General features: G+C 58.5%; 1 protein-coding gene across 1 annotated transcript in view; it reads left to right on the forward strand.

Moving 5' to 3' along the window:
- The first annotated feature begins 5,651 nt into the window (after window positions 1–5,651).
- Window positions 5,652–27,500, forward strand: part of LOC144954237 (uncharacterized) — a 23,593-nt gene continuing 1,744 nt past the window's right edge. Inside the window, exons 1-5 of the mRNA XM_078884777.1 lie at window positions 5,652–5,685; window positions 18,311–18,372; window positions 25,023–25,084; window positions 26,026–26,742; window positions 26,832–27,500. The exon at window positions 26,832–27,500 is cut by the window's right edge and continues 364 nt beyond it. Of these exons, the coding sequence (XP_078740903.1) occupies window positions 18,345–18,372; window positions 25,023–25,084; window positions 26,026–26,742; window positions 26,832–27,500 (1,476 nt within the window). The 5' untranslated portion in view covers window positions 5,652–5,685; window positions 18,311–18,344. The remainder of the gene's footprint in view (window positions 5,686–18,310; window positions 18,373–25,022; window positions 25,085–26,025; window positions 26,743–26,831) is intronic.

A 27,500-nucleotide genomic window follows, 5' to 3' on the forward strand; every position in this document is an offset into this window, starting at 1 on the left:
AGTGGTGATGGTAATGGTGGTGGTGGTGATGGTGATGATGGTGGTGATGGTGGTGATGATGGTGGTGGTGGTGGTGATGGTGGTAGTGGTGGTGGTGATGATGGTGGTGATGGTGGTGGTAGTGGTGATGATGGTGGTGGTGGTGATGGTGGTGATGGTGATGGTGGTGATGATGGTGATGATGGTGGTGGTAGTGGTGATGATGGTGGTGGTGGTGATGATGGTGGTGGTGATGGTGGTGATGATGGTGGTGATGGTGGTGGTAGTGGTGATGATGGTGGTGGTGGTGATGGTGATGGTGGTGATGGTGGTGATGGTGATGGTGGTGATGGTGGTGGTGATGGTGGTGGTGATGGTGATGGTGGTGATGGTGATGGTGGTGATGGTGGTGATGGTGATGGTGGTGATGGTGGTGATGGTGGTGGTGGTGATGATGGTGGTGGTGATGGTGGTGGTGATGATGATGATGGTGGTGATGGTGGTGGTGATGGTGATGGTGGTGGTGATGGTGGTGGTGATGGTGGTGGTGATGGTGATGGTGGTGGTGATGATGGTGGTGATGGTGGTGATGGTGATGGTGGTGGTGATGGTGATGGTGGTGATGGTGGTGATGGTGGTGGTGGTGGTGATGGTGGTGATGGTGGTGGTGATGGTGATGATGGTGGTGATGGTGGTGGTGATGGTGGTGGTGATGATGATGATGGTGGTGGTGGTGATGATGGTGGTGATGATGATGGTGGTGATGGTGATGATGGTGGTGATGATGATGATGATGGTGGTGGTGGTGATAATGATGGTGGTGGTGATGGTGGTGATGGTGATGATGGTGGTGATGATGGTGGTAGTGGTGGTAGTGGTGGTGATGGTGGTGGTGATGATGATGGTGGTGATGATGATGATGGTGGTGGTGATGGTGATGATGATGGTGGCGATGGGGGAGGTTCCATTCCAGACAAATAACGTTCCAAACAAAAATCCCGTGTGTGTGTGTGGGCGCGCGTACGTTCGCTCCGCGTGTGATACAGGTGCGCGATCGTAACGCGAGTAGTCAGTGTTGAGTCGGAGTGCACGGCGTGTGTGTGTGTGTGTGTGGGCGCGCGTACGTTCGCTCCGCGCGCGATACGGGCGCGCGATCGGTAACGCGGTTACTCGACGTGGAGACGAGTGCGGCACAGGGCGGTGGACGGGCACACGCTCGCAGCGTGCGAGAGCTGTGCGCGGCGGTGTATGGCGTTCGACCGATCATGCTGGGCGTACGTACGCTCGCAGCGGGGGGAGCGCTGCGCGACGCTGGATGAGTAGGGGGCGTCGCGTTCGAATGCCGGCAACGCGAACGGAATAGGGGATGCGTGAGGGAGAGACCCCGGGGGGCCAGCGGCCACAACAACAAACATGGTGTCAGAAGTGGGAGGTCGTCCAATTCCCTGGTCGCCGGAAAGCGTGAAAGTTTAACCCCGAGAAGGGCTTCTCGGATAAAAAAAACCGGTCGGCCAGGTGACCTCCACTCGGAGCTCTATGGGGGGGGGGGGCAGGGGAATGCGTGCGGGTGTGTTCATGTGAGGTGAGGTGAGGGGGGACGGGGGGTCGGCTCCGTCGCTTGGTGGTGGTGGCGAGGTCGTGGATGAGGCGCCCGCCGAACGGCTTCGTGGCGGCGGCATCACAGAATCAGAAAACCTCACAGAGGTCACAACCGGGTACCCGATGCCCGTACCCTACCCGATGCCCGTACCCTACCCGATGCCCGTACCCTACCCGATGCCCGTACCCTACCCGATGCCCGTACCCTACCCGATGCCCGTACCCTACCCGATGCCCGTACCCTACCCCATACCCGCACCCTACCCGATGCCCGTACCCTACCCGATACCCGTACCCTACCCGATACCCGTACCCTACCCGATGCCCGTACCCTACCCGATACCCGTACCCTACCCGATGCCCGTACCCTACCCGATGCCCGTACCCTACCCGATGCCCGTACCCTACCCGATGCCCGTACCCTACCCGATACCCGTACCCTACCCGATACCCGTACCCTACCCGATACCCGTACCCTACCCGATGCCCGTACCCTACCCGATGCCCGTACCCTACCCGATGCCCGTACCCTACCCGATGCCCGTACCCTACCCCATACCCGCACCCTACCCGATGCCCGTACCCTACCCGATGCCCGTACCCTACCCGATGCCCGTACCCTACCCGATGCCCGTACCCTACCCGATGCCCGTACCCTACCCGATGCCCGTACCCTACCCCATACCCGCACCCTACCCGATGCCCGTACCCTACCCGATGCCCGTACCCTACCCGATACCCGTACCCTACCCGATGCCCGTACCCTACCCGATACCCGTACCCTACCCGATACCCGTACCCTACCCGATGCCCGTACCCTACCCGATACCCGTACCCTACCCGATACCCGTACCCTACCCGATACCCGTACCCTACCCGATGCCCGTACCCTACCCCATACCCGCACCCTACCCGATGCCCGTACCCTACCCGATACCCGTACCCTACCCGATGCCCGTACCCTACCCGATGCCCGTACCCTACCCGATGCCCGTACCCTACCCCATACCCGCACCCTACCCGATGCCCGTACCCTACCCGATGCCCGTACCCTACCCGATGCCCGTACCCTACCCGATGCCCGTACCCTACCCGATGCCCGTACCCTACCCGATGCCCGTACCCTACCCCATACCCGCACCCTACCCGATGCCCGTACCCTACCCGATGCCCGTACCCTACCCGATACCCGTACCCTACCCGATGCCCGTACCCTACCCGATACCCGTACCCTACCCGATACCCGTACCCTACCCGATGCCCGTACCCTACCCGATACCCGTACCCTACCCGATACCCGTACCCTACCCGATACCCGTACCCTACCCGATGCCCGTACCCTACCCCATACCCGCACCCTACCCGATGCCCGTACCCTACCCGATACCCGTACCCTACCCGATGCCCGTACCCTACCCGATGCCCGTACCCTACCCGATACCCGTACCCTACCCCATACCCGCACCCTACCCGATGCCCGTACCCTACCCGATACCCGTACCCTACCCGATACCCGTACCCTACCCGATGCCCGTACCCTACCCGATACCCGTACCCTACCCGATACCCGTACCCTACCCGATACCCGTACCCTACCCGATACCCGTACCCTACCCGATGCCCGTACCCTACCCGATACCCGTACCCTACCCGATACCCGTACCCTACCCGATACCCGTACCCTACCCGATGCCCGTACCCTACCCGATACCCGTACCCTACCCGATGCCCGTACCCTACCCGATACCCGTACCCTACCCGATACCCGTACCCTACCCGATACCCGTACCCTACCCGATGCCCGTACCCTACCCGATGCCCGTACCCTACCCCATACCCGTACCCTACCCGATACCCGTACCCTACCCGATGCCCGTACCCTACCCCATACCCGTACCCTACCCCATACCCGTACCCTACCCGATACCCGTACCCTACCCGATACCCGTACCCTACCCGATGCCCGTACCCTACCCGATGCCCGTACCCTACCCGATACCCGCACCCTACCCGTCTACTGGGGGCATTGACATATATGGGGGCGTGGTCTACTGGGGACAGTGACATATATGGGGGCGTGGTCTACTGGGGGCATTGACATATAAGGGGGCGTGGTCTACTGGGAGCAGTGACATATATGGGGGCGTGGTCTACTGGGGGCATTGACATATATGGGGGCGTGGTCTACTGGGGGCATTGACATATATGGGGGCGTGGTCTACTGGGAGCATTGACATATATGGGGGCGTGGTCTACTGGGGGCATTGACATATATGGGGGCGTGGTCTACTGGGGACAGTGACATATATGGGGGCGTGGTCTACTGGGGGCAGTGACGTATATGGGGGCGTGGTCTACTGGGGGCATTGACATATATGGGGGCGTGGTCTACTGGGGGCAGTGACATATATGGGGGCGTGGTCTACTGGGGGCAGTGACGTATAAGGGGGCGTGGTCTACTGGGGGCATTGACATATATGGGGGCGTGGTCTACTGGGGGCAGTGACGTATATGGGGGCGTGGTCTACTGGGGGCATTGACATATATGGGGGCGTGGTCTACTGGGGGCATTGACATATAAGGGGGCGTGGTCTACTGGGGCCAGTGACATATATGGGGGCGTGGTCTACTGGGGGCATTGACATATATGGGGGCGTGGTCTACTGGGGGCATTGACATATAAGGGGGCGTGGTCTACTGGGGCCAGTGACATATATGGGGGCGTGGTCTACTGCGGGCATTGACATATATGGGGGCGTGGTCTACTGGGGGCATTGACATATAAGGGGGCGTGGTCTACTGGGGCCAGTGACATATAAGGGGGCGTGGTCTACTGGGGGCAGTGACGTATAAGGGGGCGTGGTCTACTGGGGGCATTAACATATATGGGGGCGTGGTCTACTGGGGGCAGTGACATATATGGGGGCGTGGTCTACTGGGGGCAGTGACATATATGGGGGCGTGGTCTACTGGGGGCAGTGACATACATGGGGGCGTGGTCTACTGGGGGCAATGACGTATATGGGGGCGTGGTCTACTGGGGGCAGTGACATACATGGGGGCGTGGTCTACTGGGGGCAATGACATATATGGGGGCGTGGTCTACTGGGGGCAGTGACGTATATGGGGGCGTGGTCTACTGGGGGCAGTGACGTATATGGGGGCGTGGTCTACTGGGGGCAGTGACGTATATGGGGGCGTGGTCTACTGGGGGCAGTGACGTATATGGGGGCGTGGTCTACTGGGGACAGTGACATATATGGGGGCGTGGTCTACTGGGGGCAGTGACGTATATGGGGGCGTGGTCTACTGGGGGCAGTGACATATATGGGGGCGTGGTCTACTGGGGACAGTGACGTATATGGGGGCGTGGTCTACTGGGGGCAGTGACATATATGGGGGCGTGGTCTACTGGGGACAGTGACATATATGGGGGCGTGGTCTACTGGGACTCATTAACATATATGGGGGCGTGGTCTACTGGGGGCAGTGACGTATATGGGGGCGTGGTCTACTGGGGGCAGTGACGTATATGGGGGCGTGGTCTACTGGGGGCAGTGACATATATGGGGGCGTTGTCTACCGGGCTCATTAACATATATGGGGGCGTGGTCTACTGGGCTCATTAACATATATGGGAGCGTGGTCAACTGGGGATCATTAACATATATGGGGGCGTGGCCTACGGGACTCATTAACATATATGTTAATTAGGGGGAGGCGAGAGGGGGGGGGTGAAACGTTTCCAAACCGGAAACTCGCATTTCCTCATCGCTGTCATGGAAACGGAAGTGACGTCACGGCGCGGCGAGCGTTGCGGGGGGGGTGAGGCCCCGGGGGGAGGGGGGGGGGACGAGGGGAGGGGCTGTGGGGGGGGGGGGACGAGGGGTGGGGGCTACTCGGCGCATGCGCAGTGCCGGCCGCGTCGTCCCCACGTGTGACGCAGTGGGAGTTTTGAAGGTTCCGTTGAGTTGAGTTGGTGTTGGGTTTGGGGTGGTGAGGGGTGAGTTTGGGGTGGTGAGGGGTGAGGGGTCAGGGGTGAGGAGGGTGGTGAGGAGGGGGTGAGGAGGGTGGAGTCGGCGACAGGGAGACGTGGAGGAGGAGGAGGAGGAGAGGTGAGAGGCTGGGTGTGTTGATGTGTTGGGATGGAGAGCTGTGAGTGAGTGGGTGGGTGAGTGGGTGGGTGGGTGGGTGAGTGGGTGGGTGGGTGGGTGAGTGGGTGGGTGAGTGGGTGGGTGAGTGGGTGAGTGGGTGGGTGAGTGGGTGAGTGGGTGAGTGGGTGGGTGAGTGAGTGAGTGGGTGAGTGTGTGAGTGAGTGGGTGAGTGAGTGGGTGGGTGGGTGAGTGGATGAGTGGGTGGGTGAGTGGGTGAGTGGGTGGGTGAGTGGGTGAGTGAGTGGGTGAGTGGGTGAGTGGGTGGGTGAGTGAGTGAGTGGGTGAGTGTGTGAGTGAGTGTGTGAGTGGGTGAGTGAGTGGGTGAGTGAGTGGGTGGGTGAGTGGGTGAGTGAGTGAGTGGGTGGGTGGGTGGGTGAGTGGGTGGGTGAGTGAGTGGGTGGGTGAGTGGGTGGGTGGGTGAGTGGGTGAGTGAGTGGGTGAGTGAGTGAGTGGGTGGGTGAGTGGGTGAGTGGGTGAGTGGGTGGGTGAGTGGGTGGGTGAGTGAGTGGGTGGGTGAGTGGGTGGGTGGGTGAGTGAGTGGGTGAGTGAGTGGGTGAGTGAGTGAGTGGGTGAGTGGGTGAGTGGGTGAGTGAGTGAGTGGGTGGGTGAGTGGGTGAGTGGGTGGGTGAGTGAGTGGGTGGGTGAGTGGGTGGGTGGGTGAGTGGGTGAGTGAGTCGGTGAGTTGGTGAGTGAGTGGGTGAGTGGGTGAGTGGGTGAGTGGGTGAGTGAGTGAGTGGGTGGGTGAGTGGGTGAGTGGGTGGGTGAGTGAGTGGGTGGGTGAGTGGGTGGGTGGGTGAGTGGGTGGGTGGGTGAGTGGGTGAGTGAGTCGGTGAGTTGGTGAGTGGGTGGGTGAGTGAGTGAGTGAGTGGGTGAGTGGGTGGGTGAGTGGGTGAATGGGTGGGTGGGTGAGTGAGTGGGTGGGTGAGTGTGTGAGTGAGTGGGTGGGTGGGTGAGTGAGTGGGTGAGTGTGTGAGTGAGTAAGTGAGTGGGTGGGTGAGTGAGTGGGTGGGTGAGTGAGTGGGTGGGTGGGTGAGTGTGTGAGTGAGTGGGTGGGTGGGTGAGTGGGTGGGTGGGTGAGTGGGTGAGTGAGTGGGTGAGTGAGTGAGTGGGTGGGTGGGTGAGTGAGTGGGTGGGTGAGTGAGTGGGTGGGTGAGTGAGTGGGTGGGTGAGTGTGTGAGTGAGTGGGTGGGTGAGTGGGTGGGTGAGTGAGTGGGTGGGTGAGTGTGTGAGTGAGTGAGTGGGTGGGTGAGTGAGTGAGTGGGTGAGTGGGTGGGTGAGTGGGTGAATGGGTGGGTGGGTGAGTGAGTGGGTGGGTGAGTGTGTGAGTGAGTGGGTGGGTGGGTGAGTGAGTGGGTGAGTGTGTGAGTGAGTAAGTGAGTGGGTGGGTGCGGTGAGTGTGTTGATGTGTTGGGATGGAGAGCTGAGGACTGGGTGGGTGGGTGAGTGAGTGAGTGTGTGAGTGAGTGAGTGGGTGTGTGAGTGAGTGGGTGGGTGAGTTGGTGGGTGGGTGGGTGAGTGAGTGAGTGAGTGGGTGGGTGAGTGAGTGAGTGGGTGAGTGAGTGGGTGAGTGAGTGGGTGGGTGGGTGAGTGAGTGAGTGGGTGAGTGAGTGGGTGAGTGAGTGGGTGAGTGGGTGGGTGAGTGAGTGAGTGAGTGTGTGAGTGAGTGTGTGAGTGAGTGAGTGTGTGAGTGAGTGGGTGGGTGGGTGAGTGGGTGAGTGAGTGAGTGGGTGTGTGAGTGAGTGGGTGGGTGAGTGTGTGAGTGAGTGTGTGAGTGAGTGGGTGGGTGGGTGAGTGAGTGAGTGGGTGAGTGGGTGGGTGGGTGGGTGAGTGAGTGGGTGTGTGAGTGAGTGGGTGGGTGAGTGAGTGGGTGGGTGGGTGAGTGTGTGAGTGAGTGGGTGGGTGAGTGAGTGAGTGGGTGGGTGAGTGGGTGGGTGAGTGGGTGGGTGAGTGGGTGGGTTGGTGAGTGGGTGAGTGTGTAAGTGGGTGAGTGGGTGAGTGAGTGAGTGGGTGGGTGAGTGGGTGGGTGAGTGGGTGGGTGAGTGAGTGGGTGAGTGGGTTGGTGAGTGTGTGAGTGTGTAAGTGGGTGAGTGAGTGAGTGAGTGTGTGAGTGAGTGAGTGGGTGGGTGAGTGGGTGAGTGAGTGTGTGAGTGAGTGAGTGGGTGGGTGGGTGAGTGGGTGGGTGAGTGGGTGAGTGAGTGTGTGAGTGAGTGAGTGGGTGAGGTGAGTGGGTGGGTGAGTGTGTGAGTGAGTAAGTGAGTGAGTGTGTGAGTGAGTGGGTGGGTGAGTGGGTGAGTGAGGTGAGTGTGTGGGTGAGTGTAGCTTGATAGAGGCTACCTGGGGAGCTTTGTGTGTGTAATTGCACTTGCCCCTACAGCCCTGCTGGAGGCTACCTGGGGGAGCTTTGTGTGTGTAACTGCACTTGCCGCTACAGCCCTGCTAGAGGCTACCTGGGGGAGCTTTGTGTGTGTAACTGCACTTGCCGCTACAGCCCTGCTAGAGGCTACCTGGGGGAGCTTTGTCTGTGTAACAGCACTTTCCCCTACAGCCCTGCTAGAGGCTACCTGGGGGAGCTTTGTCTGTGTAACAGCACTTTCCCCTACAGCCCTGCTAGAGGCTACCTGGGGGAGCTTTGTGTGTGTCACAGCACTTGCCCCTACAGCCCTGCTAGAGGCTACCTGGGGGAGCTTTGTGTGTGTAATAGCACTTGCCCCTACAGCCCTGCTAGAGGCTACCTGGGGGAGCTTTGTGTGTGTAACAGCACTTGCCCCTACAGCCCTGCTAGAGGCTACCTGGGGGAGCTTTGTGTGTGTAACTGCACTTGCCGCTACAGCCCTGCTAGAGGCTACCTGGGGGAGCTTTGTCTGTGTAACAGCACTTGCCCCTACAGCCCTGCTAGAGGCTACCTGGGGGAGCTTTGTCTGTGTAACAGCACTTGCCCCTACAGCCCTGCTAGAGGCTACCTGGGGGAGCTTTGTCTGTGTGACAGCACTTGCCCCTACAGCCCTGCTAGAGGCTACCTGGGGGAGCTTTGTCTGTAACAGCACTTGCCCCTACAGCCCTGCTAGAGGCTACCTGGGGGAGCTTTGTCTGTGTGACAGCACTTGCCCCTACAGCCCTGCTAGAGGCTACCTGGGGGAGCTTTGTGTGTGTAACAGCACTTGCCCCTACAGCCCTGCTAGAGGCTACCTGGGGGAGCTTTGTGTGTGTGACAGCACTTGCCCCTACAGCCCTGCTAGAGGCTACCTGGGGGAGCTTTGTCTGTGTAACAGCACTTGCCCCTACAGCCCTGCTAGAGGCTACCTGGGGGAGCTTTGTCTGTGTAACAGCACTTGCCCCTACAGCCCTGCTAGAGGCTACCTGGGGGAGCTTTGTGTGTGTAACAGCACTTGCCCCTACAGCCCTGCTAGAGGCTACCTGGGGGAGCTTTGTCTGTGTGACAGCACTTGCCCCTGCAGCCCTGCTAGAGGCTACCTGGGGGAGCTTTGTGTGTGTGACAGCACTTTCCCCTACAGCCCTGCTAGAGGCTACCTGGGGGAGCTTTGTCTGTGTAATAGCACTTGCCCCTACAGCCCTGCTAGAGGCTACCTGGGGGAGCTTTGTCTGTGTAATAGCACTTGCCCCTACAGCCCTGCTAGAGGCTACCTGGGGCAGCTTTGCCTGCTGTGTGCCGAGGGAGGGGGAGGGGCTTAGGGGGGGGGGGGGGTCTGAGGGTGGGGGCTGCCGTTGCCCGGGGCAACAGCCCGTCACGTAACAGAAATATGTTTTTTTAATCGCTTAACGGAATTTATAAATAAATTAAAATGAAGGCGACGAATTAGTCTGAGCATTCGATAATGCGACGTTGTTTTTTTAATATTTTTATCGGCACTCGTCGATTATCGATTATTTAAAAAAATGTCTTTTTTAAAAAATATATATATAACGGTCGCGCATGCGCAGTGCGGTTTGTTTACAACGCGGTGGCGCGTGCGGGAGAGGGTCACGTGACCCGAGCGCCACGCGCGTTTCTTGGGTTCCTATCCTATGGGAGTGTTAGGGGCCGTCCATAAATGACGTCACGCGATTTTGAAGGATTTTTGACCCCCCCCCCCTCAAATGACGTCACAACAAGTCAGACCCACCTCCCCCTCAAATGACGTCACAACAAGTCAGACCTTCCCACCTCTCCCCCTCAAATGACGTCACAAAAAGTCAGATCCCCCCTCCCCCTCAAATGACGTCACAACAAGTCAGACCTTCCCACCTCTCCCCCTCAAATGACGTCACAAAAAGTCTCGGTGATTAACACTGAACCCTGTGGGAGTCTCGGTGATTAACACTGAACCCTGTGGGAGTCTCAGTGATTAACACTGAACCCTGTGGGAGTCTCAGTGATGAACACTGAACCCTGTGGGAGTCTCAGTGATGAACACTGAACCCTGTGTGAGTCTCTGTGATTAACACTGAACCCTGTGGGAGTCTCACTGATTAACACTGAACCCTGTGTGAGTCTCAGTGATGAACACTGAACCCTGTGGGAGTCTCAGTGATTAACACTGAACCCTGTGGGAGTCTCAGTGATGAACACTGAACCCTGTGGGAGTCTCGGTGATTAACACTGAACCCTGTGGGAGTCTCAGTGATGAACACTGAACCCTGTGTGAGTCTCAGTGATGAACACTGAACCCTGTGGGAGTCTCAGTGATGAACACTGAACCCTGTGGGAGTCTCGGTGATTAACACTGAACCCTGTGGGAGTCTCAGTGATTAACACTGAACCCTGTGGGAGTCTCGGTGATTAACACTGAACCCTGTGGGAGTCTCAGTGATTGACACTGAACCCTGTGGGAGTCTCAGTGATTAACACTGAACCCTGTGGGAGCCTTAGTCTGGCTCTGTGAGTCTCGGTGATTAACACTGAACCCTGTGGGAGTCTCAGTGATTAACACTGAACCCTGTGGGAGCCTTAGTCTGGCTCTGTGAGTCTCGGTGATTAACACTGAACCCTGTGGGAGCCTCAGTCTGGCTCTGTGAGCCCCAGTGATTAACACTGAACCCTGTGGGAGTCTCAGTGATTAACACTGAACCCTGTGGGAGCCTTAGTCTGGCTCTGTGAGTCTCGGTGATTAACACTGAACCCTGTGGGAGTCTCAGTGATTAACACTGAACCCTGTGGGAGCCTTAGTCTGGCTCTGTGAGTCTCGGTGATTAACACTGAACCCTGTGGGAGTCTCAGTGATTAACACTGAACCCTGTGGGAGCCTCAGTCTGGCTCTGTGAGTCTCGGTGATTAACACTGAACCCTGTGGGAGTCTCGGTGATTAACACTGAACCCTGTGGGAGCCTTAGTCTGGCTCTGTGAGCCCCAGTGATTAACACTGAACCCTGTGGGAGTCTCAGTGATTAACACTGAACCCTGTGGGAGCCTCAGTCTGGCTCTGTGAGTCTCGGTGATTAACACTGAACCCTGTGGGAGTCTCAGTGATTAACACTGAACCCTGTGGGAGTCTCGGTGATTAACACTGAACCCTGTGGGAGCCTTAGTCTGGCTCTGTGAGCCCCAGTGATTAACACTGAACCCTGTGGGAGTCTCAGTGATTAACACTGAACCCTGTGGGAGCCTCAGTCTGGCTCTGTGAGTCTCGGTGATTAACACTGAACCCTGTGGGAGTCTCAGTGATTGACACTGAACCCTGTGGGAGTCTCAGTGATTAACACTGAACCCTGTGGGAGTCTCAGTGATTAACACTGAACCCTATGGGAGCCTCAGTCTGGCTCTGTGAGTCTCAGTGATTGACACTGAACCCTGTGGGAGTCTCAGTGATTAACACTGAACCCTGTGGGAGTCTCAGTGATTAACACTGAACCCTGTGGGAGCCTCAGTCTGGCTCTGTGAGTCTCAGTGATTGACACTGAACCCTGTGGGAGTCTCAGTGATTGACACTGAACCCTGTGGGAGTCTCAGTGATTGACACTGAACCCTGTGGGAGTCTCAGTGATTAACACTGAACCCTGTGGGAGCCTCAGTCTGGCTCTGTGAGTCTCAGTGATTGACACTGAACCCTGTGGGAGTCTCAGTGATTGACACTGAACCCTGTGGGAGTCTCAGTGATTAACACTGAACCCTGTGGGAGCCTCAGTCTGGCTCTGTGAGTCTCAGTGATTGACACTGAACCCTGTGGGAGTCTCAGTGATTAACACTGAACCCTGTGGGAGTCTCAGTGATTAACACTGAACCCTGTGGGAGCCTCAGTCTGGCTCTGTGAGTCTCAGTGATTGACACTGAACCCTGTGGGAGTCTCAGTGATTGACACTGAACCCTGTGGGAGTCTCAGTGATTAACACTGAACCCTGTGGGAGTCTCAGTGATTAACACTGAACCCTATGGGAGCCTTAGTCTGGCTCTGTGAGTCTCGGTGATTAACACTGAACCCTATGGGAGTTAGCCTCAGTGATTAACACTGAACCCTATGGGAGCCTTAGTCTGGCTCTGTGAGTCTCGGTGATTAACACTGAACCCTGTGGGAGTCTCAGTGATTGACACTGAACCCTGTGGGAGTCTCAGTGATTAACACTGAACCCTATGGGAGTTAGCCCCAGTGATTAACACTGAACCCTGTGGGAGTCTCAGTGATTAACACTGAACCCTGTGGGAGCCTTAGTCTGGCTCTGTGAGTCTCGGTGATTAACACTGAACCCTGTGGGAGTCTCAGTGATTGACACTGAACCCTGTGGGAGTCTCAGTGATTAACACTGAACCCTATGGGAGTTAGCCCCAGTGATTAACACTGAACCCTGTGGGAGTCTCAGTGATTAACACTGAACCCTGTGGGAGTCTCAGTGATTGACACTGAACCCTGTGGGAGCCTTAGTCTGGCTCTGTGAGTCTCGGTGATTAACACTGAACCCTGTGGGAGTCTCAGTGATTGACACTGAACCCTGTGGGAGTCTCAGTGATTAACACTGAACCCTATGGGAGTTAGCCCCAGTGATTAACACTGAACCCTGTGGGAGTCTCAGTGATTAACACTGAACCCTGTGGGAGCCTTAGTCTGGCTCTGTGAGTCTCGGTGATTAACACTGAACCCTGTGGGAGCCCCAGTGATTAACACTGAACCCTGTGGGAGTTAGCCCCAGTGATTAACACTGAACCCTGTGGGAGTCTCAGTGATTAACACTGAACCCTGTGGGAGCCTTAGTCTGGCTCTGTGAGTCTCGGTGATTAACACTGAACCCTGTGGGAGTCTCAGTGATTAACACTGAACCCTATGGGAGTTAGCCCCAGTGATTAACACTGAACCCTGTGGGAGTCTCAGTGATTAACACTGAACCCTGTGGGAGCCTTAGTCTGGCTCTGTGAGTCTCGGTGATTAACACTGAACCCTGTGGGAGTCTCAGTGATTAACACTGAACCCTGTGGGAGCCTTAGTCTGGCTCTGTGAGTCTCGGTGATTAACACTGAACCCTGTGGGAGTCTCAGTGATTAACACTGAACCCTGTGTGAGTCTCAGTGATTAACACTGAACCCTGTGTGAGTCTCAGTGATTAACACTGAACCCTGTGGGAGTCTCAGTGATTAACACTGAACCCTGTGTGAGTCTCAGTGATTAACACTGAACCCTGTGGGAGTCTCAGTGATTGACACTGAACCCTGTGGGAGTCTCAGTGATTAACACTGAACCCTATGGGAGTTAGCCCCAGTGATTAACACTGAACCCTGTGGGAGTCTCAGTGATTAACACTGAACCCTGTGGGAGTCTCAGTGATTAACACTGAACCCTGTGGGAGTCTCAGTGATTAACACTGAACCCTGTGGGAGTCTCAGTGATTAACACTGAACCCTGTGTGAGTCTCAGTGATTGACACTGAACCCTGTGGGAGTCTCAGTGATTAACACTGAACCCTGTGGGAGTCTCAGTGATTAACACTGAACCCTGTGGGAGTCTCAGTGATTGACACTGAACCCTGTGGGAGTCTCAGTGATTAACACTGAACCCTGTGGGAGTCTCAGTGATTGACACTGAACCCTGTGTGAGTCTCAGTGATTAACACTGAACCCTGTGTGAGTCTCACTGATGAACACTGAACCCTGTGTGAGTCTCTCTGATTAACACTGAACCCTGTGTGAGTCTCACTGATTAACACTGAACCCTGTGGGAGTCTCACTGATTAACACTGAACCCTGTGTGAGTCTCACTGATTAACACTGAACCCTGTGTGAGTCTCACTGATTAACACTGAACCCTGTGTGAGTCTCACTGATTAGCACTGAACCCTGTGTGAGTCTCACTGATTAACACTGAACCCTGTGGGAGTCTCAGTGATTAACACTGAACCCTGTGGGAGTCTCACTGATTGACACTGAACCCTGTGTGAGTCTCAGTGATTGACACTGAACCCTGTGTGAGTCTCACTGATTGACACTGAACCCTGTGGGAGTCTCAGTGATTAACACTGAACCCTGTGTGAGTCTCACTGATTGACACTGAACCCTGTGGGAGTCTCAGTGATTAACACTGAACCCTGTGTGAGTCTCACTGATTGACACTGAACCCTGTGGGAGTCTCAGTGATTAACACTGAACCCTGTGGGAGTCTCACTGATTGACACTGAACCCTGTGGGAGTCTCAGTGATTAACACTGAACCCTGTGGGAGTCTCAGTGATTAACACTGAACCCTGTGGGAGTCTCAGTGATTAACACTGAACCCTGTGGGAGTCTCAGTGATTGACACTGAACCCTGTGTGAGTCTCACTGATGAACACTGAACCCTGTGGGAGCCTCACTGATTAACACTGAACCCTGTGTGAGTCTCAGTGATTGACACTGAACCCTGTGGGAGTCTCAGTGATTAACACTGAACCCTGTGGGAGTCTCAGTGATTGACACTGAACCCTGTGGGAGTCCCAGTGATTAACACTGAACCCTGTGGGAGTCTCAGTGATTAACACTGAACCCTGTGTGAGTCTCACTGATTAACACTGAACCCTGTGGGAGTCTCAGTGATTAACACTGAACCCTGTGTGAGTCTCAGAGATTAACACTGAACCCTGTGTGAGTCTCACTGATTAACACTGAACCCTGTGGGAGTTTCACTGATTAACACTGAACCCTGTGTGAGTCTCACTGATTAACACTGAACCCTGTGGGAGTCTCAGTGATTAACACTGAACCCTGTGGGAGTCTCTCTGATTAACACTGAACCCTGTGGGAGTCTCAGTGATTAACACTGAACCCTGTGGGAGTCTCACTGATTAACACTGAACCCTGTGGGAGTCTCAGTGATTAACACTGAACCCTGTGGGAGTCTCAGTGATTAACACTGAACCCTGTGGGAGTCTCTCTGATTAACACTGAACCCTGTGGGAGTCTCAGTGATTAACACTGAACCCTGTGGGAGTCTCACTGATTAACACTGAACCCTGTGTGAGTCTCAGAGATTAACACTGAACCCTGTGGGAGTCTCAGTGATTAACACTGAACCCTGTGTGAGTCTCAGTGATTAACACTGAACCCTGTGGGAGTCTCAGTGATTAACACTGAACCCTGTGTGAGTCTCACTGATTAACACTGAACCCTGTGTGAGTCTCACTGATTAACACTGAACCCTGTGGGAGTCTCACTGATTAACACTGAACCCTGTGTGAGTCTCACTGATTAACACTGAACCCTGTGTGAGTCTCAGTGATTAACACTGAACCCTGTGTGAGTCTCACTGATTAACACTGAACCCTGTGGGAGTCTCACTGATTAACACTGAACCCTGTGGGAGCCTCAGAGATTAACACTGAACCCTGTGTGAGTCTCAGTGATTAACACTGAACCCTGTGTGAGTCTCACTGATTAACACTGAACCCTGTGGGAGCCTCACTGATTAACACTGAACCCTGTGTGAGTCTCAGTGATTAACACTGAACCCTGTGTGAGTCTCACTGATTAACACTGAACCCTGTGGGAGTCTCAGAGATTAACACTGAACCCTGTGTGAGTCTCACTGATTAACACTGAACCCTGTGGGAGCCCCAGTGATTAACACTGAACCCTGTGTGAGTCTCACTGATTAACACTGAACCCTGTGGGAGTCTCACTGATTAACACTGATCCCTGTGTGAGTCTCACTGATTAACACTGAACCCTGTGTGAGTCTCACTGATTAACACTGATCCCTGTGTGAGTCTCACTGATTAACACTGAACCCTGTGTGAGTCTCAGTGATTGACACTGAACCCTGTGGGAGCCTTAGTCTGGCTCTGTGAGCCCCAGTGACTAACACTGAACCCTGTGGGAGTCTCAGAGATTAACACTGAACCCTACGGGAGTTAGCCCCAGTGATTAACACTGAACCCTGTGGGAGCCCCAGTGATTAACACTGAACCCTGTGGGAGTCTCAGTGATTAACACTGAACCCTGTGGGAGCCTTAGTCTGGCTCTGTGAGTCTCGGTGATTAACACTGAACCCTGTGGGAGCCTCAGTCTGGCTCTGTGAGCCCCAGTGATTAACACTGAACCCTGTGTGAGCCCCAGTGATTAACACTGAACCCTGTGGGAGCCTTAGTCTGGCTCTGTGAGCCCCAGTGACTAACACTGAACCCTGTGGGAGCCCCAGTGATTAACACTGAACCCTGTGGGAGTCTCAGTGATTAACACTGAACCCTATGGGAGCCTTAGTCTGGCTCTGTGAGTCTCGGTGATTAACACTGAACCCTGTGGGAGTCTCAGTGATTAACACTGAACCCTGTGGGAGCCTCAGTCTGGCTCTGTGAGCCCCAGTGATTAACACTGAACCCTGTGGGAGTCTCAGTGATTAACACTGAACCCTATGGGAGCCTTAGTCTGGCTCTGTGAGTCTCGGTGATTAACACTGAACCCTGTGGGAGTCTCAGTGATTGACACTGAACCCTGTGGGAGTCTCAGTGATTAACACTGAACCCTGTGGGAGCCTTAGTCTGGCTCTGTGAGCCCCAGTGATTAACACTGAACCCTGTGGGAGTCTCAGTGATTGACACTGAACCCTGTGGGAGTCTCAGTGATTAACACTGAACCCTATGGGAGTTAGCCTCAGTGATTAACACTGAACCCTGTGGGAGCCTTAGTCTGGCTCTGTGAGTCTCGGTGATTAACACTGAACCCTGTGGGAGTCTCAGTGATTAACACTGAACCCTGTGGGAGCCTCAGTCTGGCTCTGTGAGTCTCGGTGATTAACACTGAACCCTGTGGGAGTCTCAGTGATTAACACTGAACCCTGTGGGAGTCTCAGTGATTAACACTGAACCCTGTGGGAGCCTTAGTCTGGCTCTGTGAGTCTCGGTGATTAACACTGAACCCTGTGGGAGTCTCAGTGATTAACACTGAACCCTGTGGGAGCCTTAGTCTGGCTCTGTGAGTCTCGGTGATTAACACTGAACCCTGTGGGAGTCTCAGAGATTAACACTGAACCCTGTGGGAGTCTCAGTGATTAACACTGAACCCTATGGGAGTTAGCCCCAGTGATTAACACTGAACCCTGTGGGAGTCTCAGTGATTAACACTGAACCCTATGGAAGCCTTAGTCTGGCTCTGTGAGTCTCGGTGATTAACACTGAACCCTGTGGGAGTCTCAGTGATTGACACTGAACCCTGTGGGAGTCTCAGTGATTAACACTGAACCCTATGGGAGTTAGCCCCAGTGATTAACACTGAACCCTGTGGGAGTCTCAGTGATTAACACTGAACCCTGTGGGAGCCTTAGTCTGGCTCTGTGAGTCTCGGTGATTAACACTGAACCCTGTGGGAGTCTCAGTGATTGACACTGAACCCTGTGGGAGTCTCAGTGATTAACACTGAACCCTGTGGGAGTCTCAGTGATTAACTCTGAACCCTGTGGGAGTCTCAGTGATTGACACTGAACCCTGTGTGAGTCTCAGTGATTAACACTGAACCCTGTGGGAGTCTCACTGATCAACACTGAACCCTGTGGGAGTCTCAGTGATTAACACTGAACCCTGTGGGAGTCTCAGTGATTGACACTGAACCCTGTGGGAGTTAGCCCCAGTGATTAACACTGAACCCTGTGGGAGCCTCAGTCTGGCTCTGTGAGCCCCAGTGATTAACACTGAACCCTGTGGGAGTCTCAGTGATTAACACTGAACCCTGTGTGAGTCTCAGTGATTAACACTGAACCCTGTGGGAGCCTTAGTCTGGCTCTGTGAGCCCCAGTGACTAACACTGAACCCTGTGGGAGCCCCAGTGATTAACACTGAACCCTGTGTGAGTCTCAGTGATTAACACTGAACCCTGTGTGAGTCTCAGTGATTAACACTGAACCCTATGGGAGTTAGCCCCAGTGATTAACACTGAACCCTGTGGGAGTCTCAGTGATTAACACTGAACCCTGTGGGAGCCTTAGTCTGGCTCTGTGAGTCTCGGTGATTAACACTGAACCCTGTGGGAGTCTCAGTGATTGACACTGAACCCTGTGGGAGTCTCAGTGATTAACACTGAACCCAATGGGAGTTAGCCCCAGTGATTGACACTGAACCCTGTGGGAGTGTGAGTCACACAGTGTATCTCCGTTCCACTGTCCGTGTGGTTCCTCTCCCCACGCCTCCCGGTTGCTTCGCAGGAATCACTGGACACGGAAGCAGAGTGAACGAGATGGGAAGATGGAAAATGCAGAGGCACGGTGAGACGCGGGGAGACACACACGGGGAAGAGACACGGGGAGACACGGGGAGACGTGGGGAGACGTGGGGAGACGTGGGGAGACACAGGGAGACACGGGGAGACACGGGGAGACGTGGGGAGACGTGGGGAGACGTGGGGAGACACGGGGAGACACACGGGGAGACACGGGGAGACACAGGGAGACACGGGGAGACACAGGGAGACACGGAGAGACGTGGGGACACACACGGGGAGACACGGGTAGACACGGGGAGACACACAGGGAGACACGGGGAGACGCGGGGAGACGCGGGGAGACGCGGGGAGACACCGGGAGACACCGGGAGACGTGGGGAGACGTGGGGAGACGTGGGGAGACGTGGGGAGACGCGGGGAGACACACGAGGAGACGTGGGGAGACACGGGGAGACACGGGGAGACACACGGGGAGACACGGGGAGACACGGGGAGACACGGGGAGACACAGGGAGACACAGGGAGACACGGAGAGACGTGGGGACACACACGGGGAGACACGGGGAGACACAGGGAGACACAGGGAGACACGGGGAGACACGGAGAGACGTGGGGACACACACGGGGAGACACGGGGAGATACAGGGAGACACAGGGAGACACGGGGAGACACGGGGAGACACAGGGAGACACGGAGAGACGTGGGGACACACACGGGGAGACACGGGGAGACACAGGGAGACACAGGGAGACACGGGGAGACACGGGGAGACACGGGTAGACACGGGGAGACACGGGTAGACACGGGGAGACACACAGGGAGACACGGGGAGACACGGGGAGACACACACGGGGAGACACGGAGAGATATGGAGAGACACGTGGAGACACATGGAGACACGGGGAGACACGGGGAGACACGTGGAGACACACGGAGACACGGGGAGACACGGGGAGACACGTGGAGACACTAGGAGACACGGGGAGACACGTGGAGACACTAGGAGACACGGGGAGACACGTGGAGACACGGGGAGACACTAGGAGACACGGGGAGACACGGGGAGACACGGGGAGACACGGGGAGACACGGGGAGACACGGGGAGACACACAGGGAGACACGTGGAGACACTAGGAGACACGGGGAGACACGTGGAGACACTAGGAGACACGGGGAGACACGTGGAGACACTAGGAGACACGGGGAGACACGGGGAGACACGGGGAGACACGGGGAGACACACAGGGAGACACTGGGCGACACTAGGAGACACGGGGAGACACTGGGAGACACGGGGAGACACACAGGGAGACACTGGGAGACACGGGGAGACACTAGGAGACACGGGGAGACACACAGGGAGACACTGGGAGACACTGGGAGACACTGGGAGACACGGGGAGACACATGGAGACACTGGGAGACACGGGGAGACACACAGGGAGACACTGGGAGACACTGGGAGACACGGGGAGACACTAGGAGACACGGGGAGACACTGGGAGACACTAGGAGACACGGGGAGACACACAGGGAGACACTGGGAGACACGGGGAGACACTAGGAGACACTGGGAGACACACAGGGAGACACTGGGAGACACTAGGAGACACGGGGAGACACTGGGAGACACACAGGGAGACACTGGGAGACACTAGGAGACACTGGGATACACGGGGAGACACGGGGAGACACATGGAGACACTGGGAGACACGGGGAGACACTGGGAGACACACAGGGAGACACTGGGAGACACTAGGAGAAACTAGGAGACACGGGGAGACACGGGGAGACACTAGGAGACACTGGGAGACACTAGGAGACACGGGGAGACACGGGGAGACACGGGGAGACACACGGAGATACACGGAGACTCGGGGAGACACGGGGAGACACGGGGAGACACGGGTAGACACGGGGAGACACGTGGAGACACGGGTAGACACACGGAGACACCCGGAGACACGGGGAGACACGGGGAGACACGGGTAGACACGGGGAGACACGTGGAGACACGGGTAGACACACGGAGACACGGGGAGACACGGGGAGACACGGGGAGACACGGGTAGACACGGGGAGACACGGGTAGACACGGGGAGACACACGGAGACACGGGGAGACACACGGAGACACGGGGAGACACACGGAGACACGGGGAGACACGGGGAGACACGGGGAGACACGGGGAGACACGGATAGACACGGGGAGACACACGGAGACACGGGGAGACACGGGGAGACACGGGTAGACACGGGGAGACACGGGTAGACACGGGGAGACACACGGAGACACGGGGAGACACGTGGAGACACGGGGAGACACACGGAGACACGGGGAGACACGGGGAGACACGGGGAGACACGGGTAGACACGGGGAGACACGGGTAGACACGGGGAGACACACGGAGACACGGGGAGACACACGGAGACACGGGGAGACACACGGAGACACGGGGAGACACGGGGAGACACGGGGAGACACACGGAGACACGGGGAGACACACGGAGACACGGGGAGACACACGGAGACACGGGGAGACACGGGGAGACACGGGGAGACACGGGGAGACACGGATAGACACGGGGAGACACACGGAGACATATGGAGACACTAGGAGACACGGGGAGACACGGGGAGACACGGGGAGACACGGGTAGACACGGGGAGACACTAGGAGACACGGGGAGACGCGGGGAGACACGGGGAGACACGGGAAGGCACATGGAGACACGGGGAGACACTAGGAGACACGGGGAGACGCGGGGAGACACGGGGAGACACGGGGAGACACGGGGAGACACTGGGAGACACTGGGAGACACTAGGAGACACTGGGAGACACTAGGAGACACTGGGAGACACAGGGAGAGACACGGGGAGACACGGGTAGACACGGGGAGACACTGGGAGACACGGGGAGACACGGGGAGACACGGGGAGACACGGGGAGACACGTGGAGACACATGGAGACACTAGGAGACACGGGGAGATACTGGGAGACACGGGGAGATACTAGGAGACACGGGGAGACACGGGGAGACACGGGGAGAGACACGGGGAGACACTGGGAGACACGGGGAGACACTAGGAGACACGGGGAGACACGGGGAGACACGGGGAGACACGGGGAGACACGGGGAGACACGGGGAGACACGGGGAGACACGGGGAGACACGTGGAGACACATGGAGACACTAGGAGACACGGGGAGATACTGGGAGACACGGGGAGATACTAGGAGACACGGGGAGACACGGGGAGACACGGGGAGAGACACGGGGAGACACTGGGAGACACTGGGAGACACGGGGAGACACGGGGAGAGACACGGGGAGACACGGGTAGACACGGGGAGACGCGGGGAGACACGGGGAGAGACACGGGGAGAGACACGGGGAGACACTGGGAGACACTAGGAGACACGGGGAGAGACACGGGGAGAGACACGGGGAGACACTGGGAGACACTGGGAGACACACAGGGAGACACTGGGAGACACTAGGAGACACTGGGAGACACGGGGAGACACTGGGAGAGACACGGGGAGAGGCACGGGGAGATACTGGGAGACACACGGGGAGACACGGGGAGACACTGGGAGACACGGAGAGACACGGGGAGAGACACGGGGAGACACGGGGAGACACACGGAGACACACGGGGAGACACGGGGAGACACGTGGAGACACGGGGAGACACGGGAAGACACGGGGAGACACGGGTAGACACGGGGAGACACTGGGAGACACGGGGAGACACTAGGAGACACTGGGAGACACGGGGAGACGTGGGAAGACGTGGGGAGACACGGGGAGACACACAGGGAGACACGGGGAGACACGGGGAGACACGTGGAGACACGGGGAGGCACGTGGAGACACGGGGAGACACGGGGAGACACTGGGAGACACGGGGAGACGTGGGGAGACGTGGGGAGACACGGGGAGACACACAGGGAGACACGGAGAGACACGGGGAGACACGTGGAGACACACAAGGAGACACAGCGAGACACTGGGAGACACGGGGAGACACGGGAGACACGGGGAGGCACGTGGAGACACGGGGAGACACGGGGAGACACTGGGAGACACGTGGAGACACTGGGAGACACGGGGAGACACGTGGAGACACGGGGAGGCACGTGGAGACACGGGGAGACACGGGGAGACACTGGGAGACACGGGGAGACGTGGGGAGACGTGGGGAGACACGGGGAGACACTGGGAGACACGTGGAGACACTGGGAGACACGGGGAGACACGTGGAGACACGGGGAGGCACGTGGAGACACGGGGAGACACGGGGAGACACTGGGAGACACGGGGAGACGTGGGGAGACGTGGGGAGACACGGGGAGACACGGGTAGACACGGGGAGACACGTGGAGACACGGGTAGACACACGGAGACACGGGGAGACACGGGGAGACACGGGGAGACACGGGTAGACACGGGGAGACACATGGAGACACGGGGAGACACGGAGACACGGGGAGACACGGGGAGACACGGATAGACACGGGTAGACACACGGAGACACACGGAGACACGGGGAGACACATGGAGACACTAGGAGACACGGGGAGACACGGGGAGACACGGGTAGACACACGGAGACACGGGGAGACACGGGGAGACACGGGTAGACACGGGGAGACACGTGGAGACACATGGAGACACTAGGAGACACGGGGAGACACGGGGAGACACGGGGAGACACTGGAAGACACGGGGAGATACTAGGAGACACGGGGAGACACTGGGAGACACGGGGAGACACGGGGAGAGACACGGGGAGACACGGGGAGAGACACGGGGAGACACGGGTAGACACGGGGAGACACTGGGAGACACGGGGAGACACGGGGAGAGACACGGGGAGACACGGGGAGAGACACGGGGAGACACGGGGAGACACGGGGAGACACTGGGAGACACGGGGAGACACTAGGAGACACGGGGAGACACTGGGAGACACGGGGAGACACTGGGAGACACGGGGAGACACGGGGAGAGACACGGGGAGACACGGGTAGACACGGGGAGACACTAGGAGACACGGGGAGACACGGGGAGACACGGGGAGAGACACGGGGAGAGACACGGGGAGACACTGGGAGACACTAGGAGACACGGGGAGACACTGGGAGACACGGGGAGACACGGGGAGAGACACGGGGAGAGACACGGGGAGACACTGGGAGACACGGGGAGACACTAGGAGACACGGGGAGACACGGGGAGACACGGGGAGACACTGGGAGACACTGGGAGACACGGGGAGACACTAGGAGACACGGGGAGACACGGGGAGACACGGGGAGACACTGGGAGACACGGGGAGACACGGGGAGAGACACGGGGAGACACGGGTAGACACGGGGAGACACTGGGAGACACGGGGAGACACGGGGAGACACGGGGAGAGACACGGGGAGACACTGGGAGACACTAGGAGACACGGGGAGACACGGGGAGACACGGGGAGAGACACGGGGAGAGACACGGGGAGAGACACGGGGAGACACTGGGAGACACTGGGAGACACACAGGGAGACACTGGGAGACACTAGGAGACACTGGGAGACACGGGGAGACACTGGGAGAGACACGGGGAGAGACACGGGGAGACACTGGGAGACACACGGGGAGACACGGGGAGACACTGGGAGACACGGAGAGACACGGGGAGAGACACGGGGAGACACGGGGAGACACACGGAGACACACGGGGAGACACGGGGAGACACGTGGAGACACAGCGAGACACGGGGAGGCACGTGGAGACACGGGGAGACACGGGGAGACACTGGGAGACACGGGGAGACGTGGGAAGACGTGGGGAGACACGGGGAGACACACAGGGAGACACGGGGAGACACGGGGAGACACGTGGAGACACGGGGAGGCACTGGGAGACACGGGGAGACGTGGGGAGACGTGGGGAGACACGGGGAGACACACAGGGAGACACGGAGAGACACGGGGAGACACGGGGAGACACGTGGAGACACGGGGAGACACAGCGAGACACTGGGAGACACGTGGAGACACGGGGAGGCACTGGGAGACACGGGGAGACGTGGGGAGACGTGGGGAGACACGGGGAGACACACAGGGAGACACGGAGAGACACGGGGAGACACGGGGAGACACACAAGGAGACACGGAGAGACACGGGGAGACACACGGGGAGACACGGGGAGACACACGGAGACACGGGGAGACACGGGGAGACGTGGGGAGACGTGGGGAGACACGGGGAGACACTGGGAGACACAGGGAGACACACGGAGACACGGGGAGACGTGGGGAGACGTGGGGAGACACGGGGAGACACACGGGGAGGCACAGGGAGACACAGGGAGACACGGAGAGACGTGGGGACACACACGGGGAGACACGGGTAGACACGGGGAGACACGGGGAGAGACACGGGGAGAGACACGGGGAGACACGGGGAGACACACGGGGAGACACGGGGAGACACGGGGAGATACAGGGAGACACGGGGAGACACGGGGAGATACAGGGAGACACGGGGAGACACGGGAAGATACAGGGAGACACGGAGGGACACTGGGAGGAGGAGGAGACACACAAGGAGACACGGAGAGACGTGGGGACACACACAGGGAGACACGGGGAGACACGCGGAGGAGCTGTATTTTGTTGTCTTGCAGCTCCGAGCCCCTGGGATCAGAAACGCAGAGAACCACCCAGTAGATGCCACCATGAGGACCAGGTGAGACCCCCCTCCACCCCCATTCCTCGTGTCTCTCCCCCCGTGTCTCTCTCACCGTGTCTCTCTCCCCGTGTCTCTCCCCCCGTGTCTCTCTCCCCGTGTTTCTCTCGCCCCGTGTCTCTCTCCATGTCTCTCTCTCCCCGTGTCTCTCTCCCCGTGTCTCCCTCCTCCTCGTGTCTCTCTCCCCGTGTCTCTCTCCCCGTGTCTCTCTCTCCCCGTGTCTCTCTCCCCGTGTTTCTCTCGCCCCGTGTCTCTCTCTCCCCGTGTCTCTCTCTCTCCGTGTCTCTCTCCCCGTGTCTCTCTCCCCGTGTCTCTCTCTCCCCGTGTCTCTCTCACCGTGTCTCTCTCTCCCCGTGTCTCTCTCTCCCCGTGTCTCTCTCCCCGTGTTTCTCTCGCCCCGTGTCTCTCTTTCCCCGTGTCTCTCTCTCTCCGTGTCTCTCTCCCCGTGTCTCTCTCCCCGTGTCTCTCTCTCCCCGTGTCTCTCTCACCGTGTCTCTCTCTCCCCGTGTCTCCCTCCCCGTGTCTCTCTCTCCCCGTGTCTCTCTCCCCGTGTCTCTCTCTCCCCGTGTCTCCCTCCCCGTGTCTCTCCCCGTGTCTCCCTCCCCGTGTCTCTCCCTCCCCGTGTCTCTCTCCCCGTGTCTCCCTCCCCGTGTCTCTCTCCCCGTGTCTTTCTCCCCGTGTCTCTCTGTCTCTCTGTGTCTCTCTCCCTGTGTCTCTCACTGTCTCTCACCGTGTCTCTCTCTCTGTCTCTCTCTGTCTCTCACCGTGTCTCTCTTTGTGTCTCTCTCCGTCTCTCTCTGTGTCTCTTTCTTTGTCTCTCTGTGTCTCTCTCTTTCTGTGTCTCTCTCCGTGTCTCTCTCTGTGTCTCTCTGTGTCTCTCTGTCTCTCTCTCTGTGTCTCTCTCTATGTCTCTCTCACCGTGTCTCTGTGTCTCTCCCCAGGGTGTCTCCCCCGTCCCCGCGCCTCTGTGCGACGGCCTCTCGCGTTTCTTCACTCCTCGCCAGACGACACGGCGAGCCCCAGCAGCAGAGACACGGGCAGGAGGAGAGACACGGGGAGGAGGAGAGACACGGGGAGGAGGAGAGACACGGGGAGTAGAGGGATCAGGAGAGACACGGGGAGGAGGAGAGACACGGGGATCAGGAGAGACACAGTGGGAGGAGGCCTCAGGAGAGGCCTGTCCCAAGGCCTGTCCCAAGGCCTGTCCCGAGGCCTGCCCCAAGGCCTGCCCCAAGGCCTGCCCCGAGGCCTGCCCCAAGGCCTGTCCCGAGGCCTGTCCCGAGGCCTGTCCCGAGGCCTGTCCCGAGGCCTGCCCCAAGGCCTGTCCCGAGGCCTGCCCCAAGGCCTGTCCCGAGGCCTGTCCCAAGGCCTGCCCCGAGGCCTGTCCCAAGGCCTGCCCCAAGGCCTGTCCCGAGGCCTCCCCCAAGGCCTGTCCCAAGGCCTGCCCCAAGGCCTGTCCCAAGGCCTGTCCCGAGGCCTGTCCCGAGGCCTGTCCCAAGGTCTGTCCCAAGGCCTCCTCCCCCGACGTCGTTCCCGACGTTCCGGCCAGACCCCCTGCGAAGGCGCCGCGGGAAATTCCCGGGAAGCTTCGGCAAGGCCGCAGGGTCGGCGGCGTCGTCGGTGGTGGCGGAGGAGGTGGTGGAGGAGGTGGTGGAGGTGTAGGAGGTGGTGGAGTAGGTGGTGGAGTAGGTGGTGGAGTAGGTGGTGGAGTAGGTGGTGGAGCAGGTGGTGGAGTAGGTGGAGGTAGAGTAGGAGGAGGAGGAGGAGGGGGGATCGTGGCCGGGGTCGTCGTCCCAGCCGTGAACGAGGCGGCCGTGCCGGGCGATGCGGCTCGAGGCGTCCCGGGGAGACACGGCGGGAAGACCCCGGGGAGACTCGGGGGAGACGCGGCGGAGACACGGAGACACGGGAGAGACACGGCGGAGACACGGAGACACGGCGGGAAGGCCCCAGGGGAGACACGGAGACACGGGGGAGACGCGGCAGAGACACGGAGACACGGGGGAGACGCGGGGGAGACGCGGAGACACGGCGGGAAGGCCCCAGGGGAGACACGGAGACACGGGGGAGACGCGGCAGAGACACGGAGACTCGGGGGAGACACGGGGGAGACGCGGAGACACGGGGGAGACGCGGCGGAGACGCGGAGACACGGGGGAGACGCGGCGGAGACGCGGAGACTCGGGGGAGACGCGGGGGAGACACGGAGACTCGGGGGAGACGCGGCGGAGATGCGGCTGCACGGGAGAGACACGGCGGAGACACGGAGACACGGGGGAGACGTGGCGGAGACGCGGAGACACGGGGGAGACGCGGCAGAGACACGGAGACTCGGGGGAGACGCGGCGGAGACGCGGAGACACGGGGGAGACGCGGCGGAGACGCGGAGACACGGGGGAGACGCGGCAGAGACACG

The sequence above is a fragment of the Lampetra fluviatilis genome, unplaced genomic scaffold, assembly GCF_964198595.1.
Source record: "Lampetra fluviatilis unplaced genomic scaffold, kcLamFluv1.1 SCAFFOLD_603, whole genome shotgun sequence".
NCBI lineage: Eukaryota > Metazoa > Chordata > Hyperoartia > Petromyzontiformes > Petromyzontidae > Lampetra > Lampetra fluviatilis.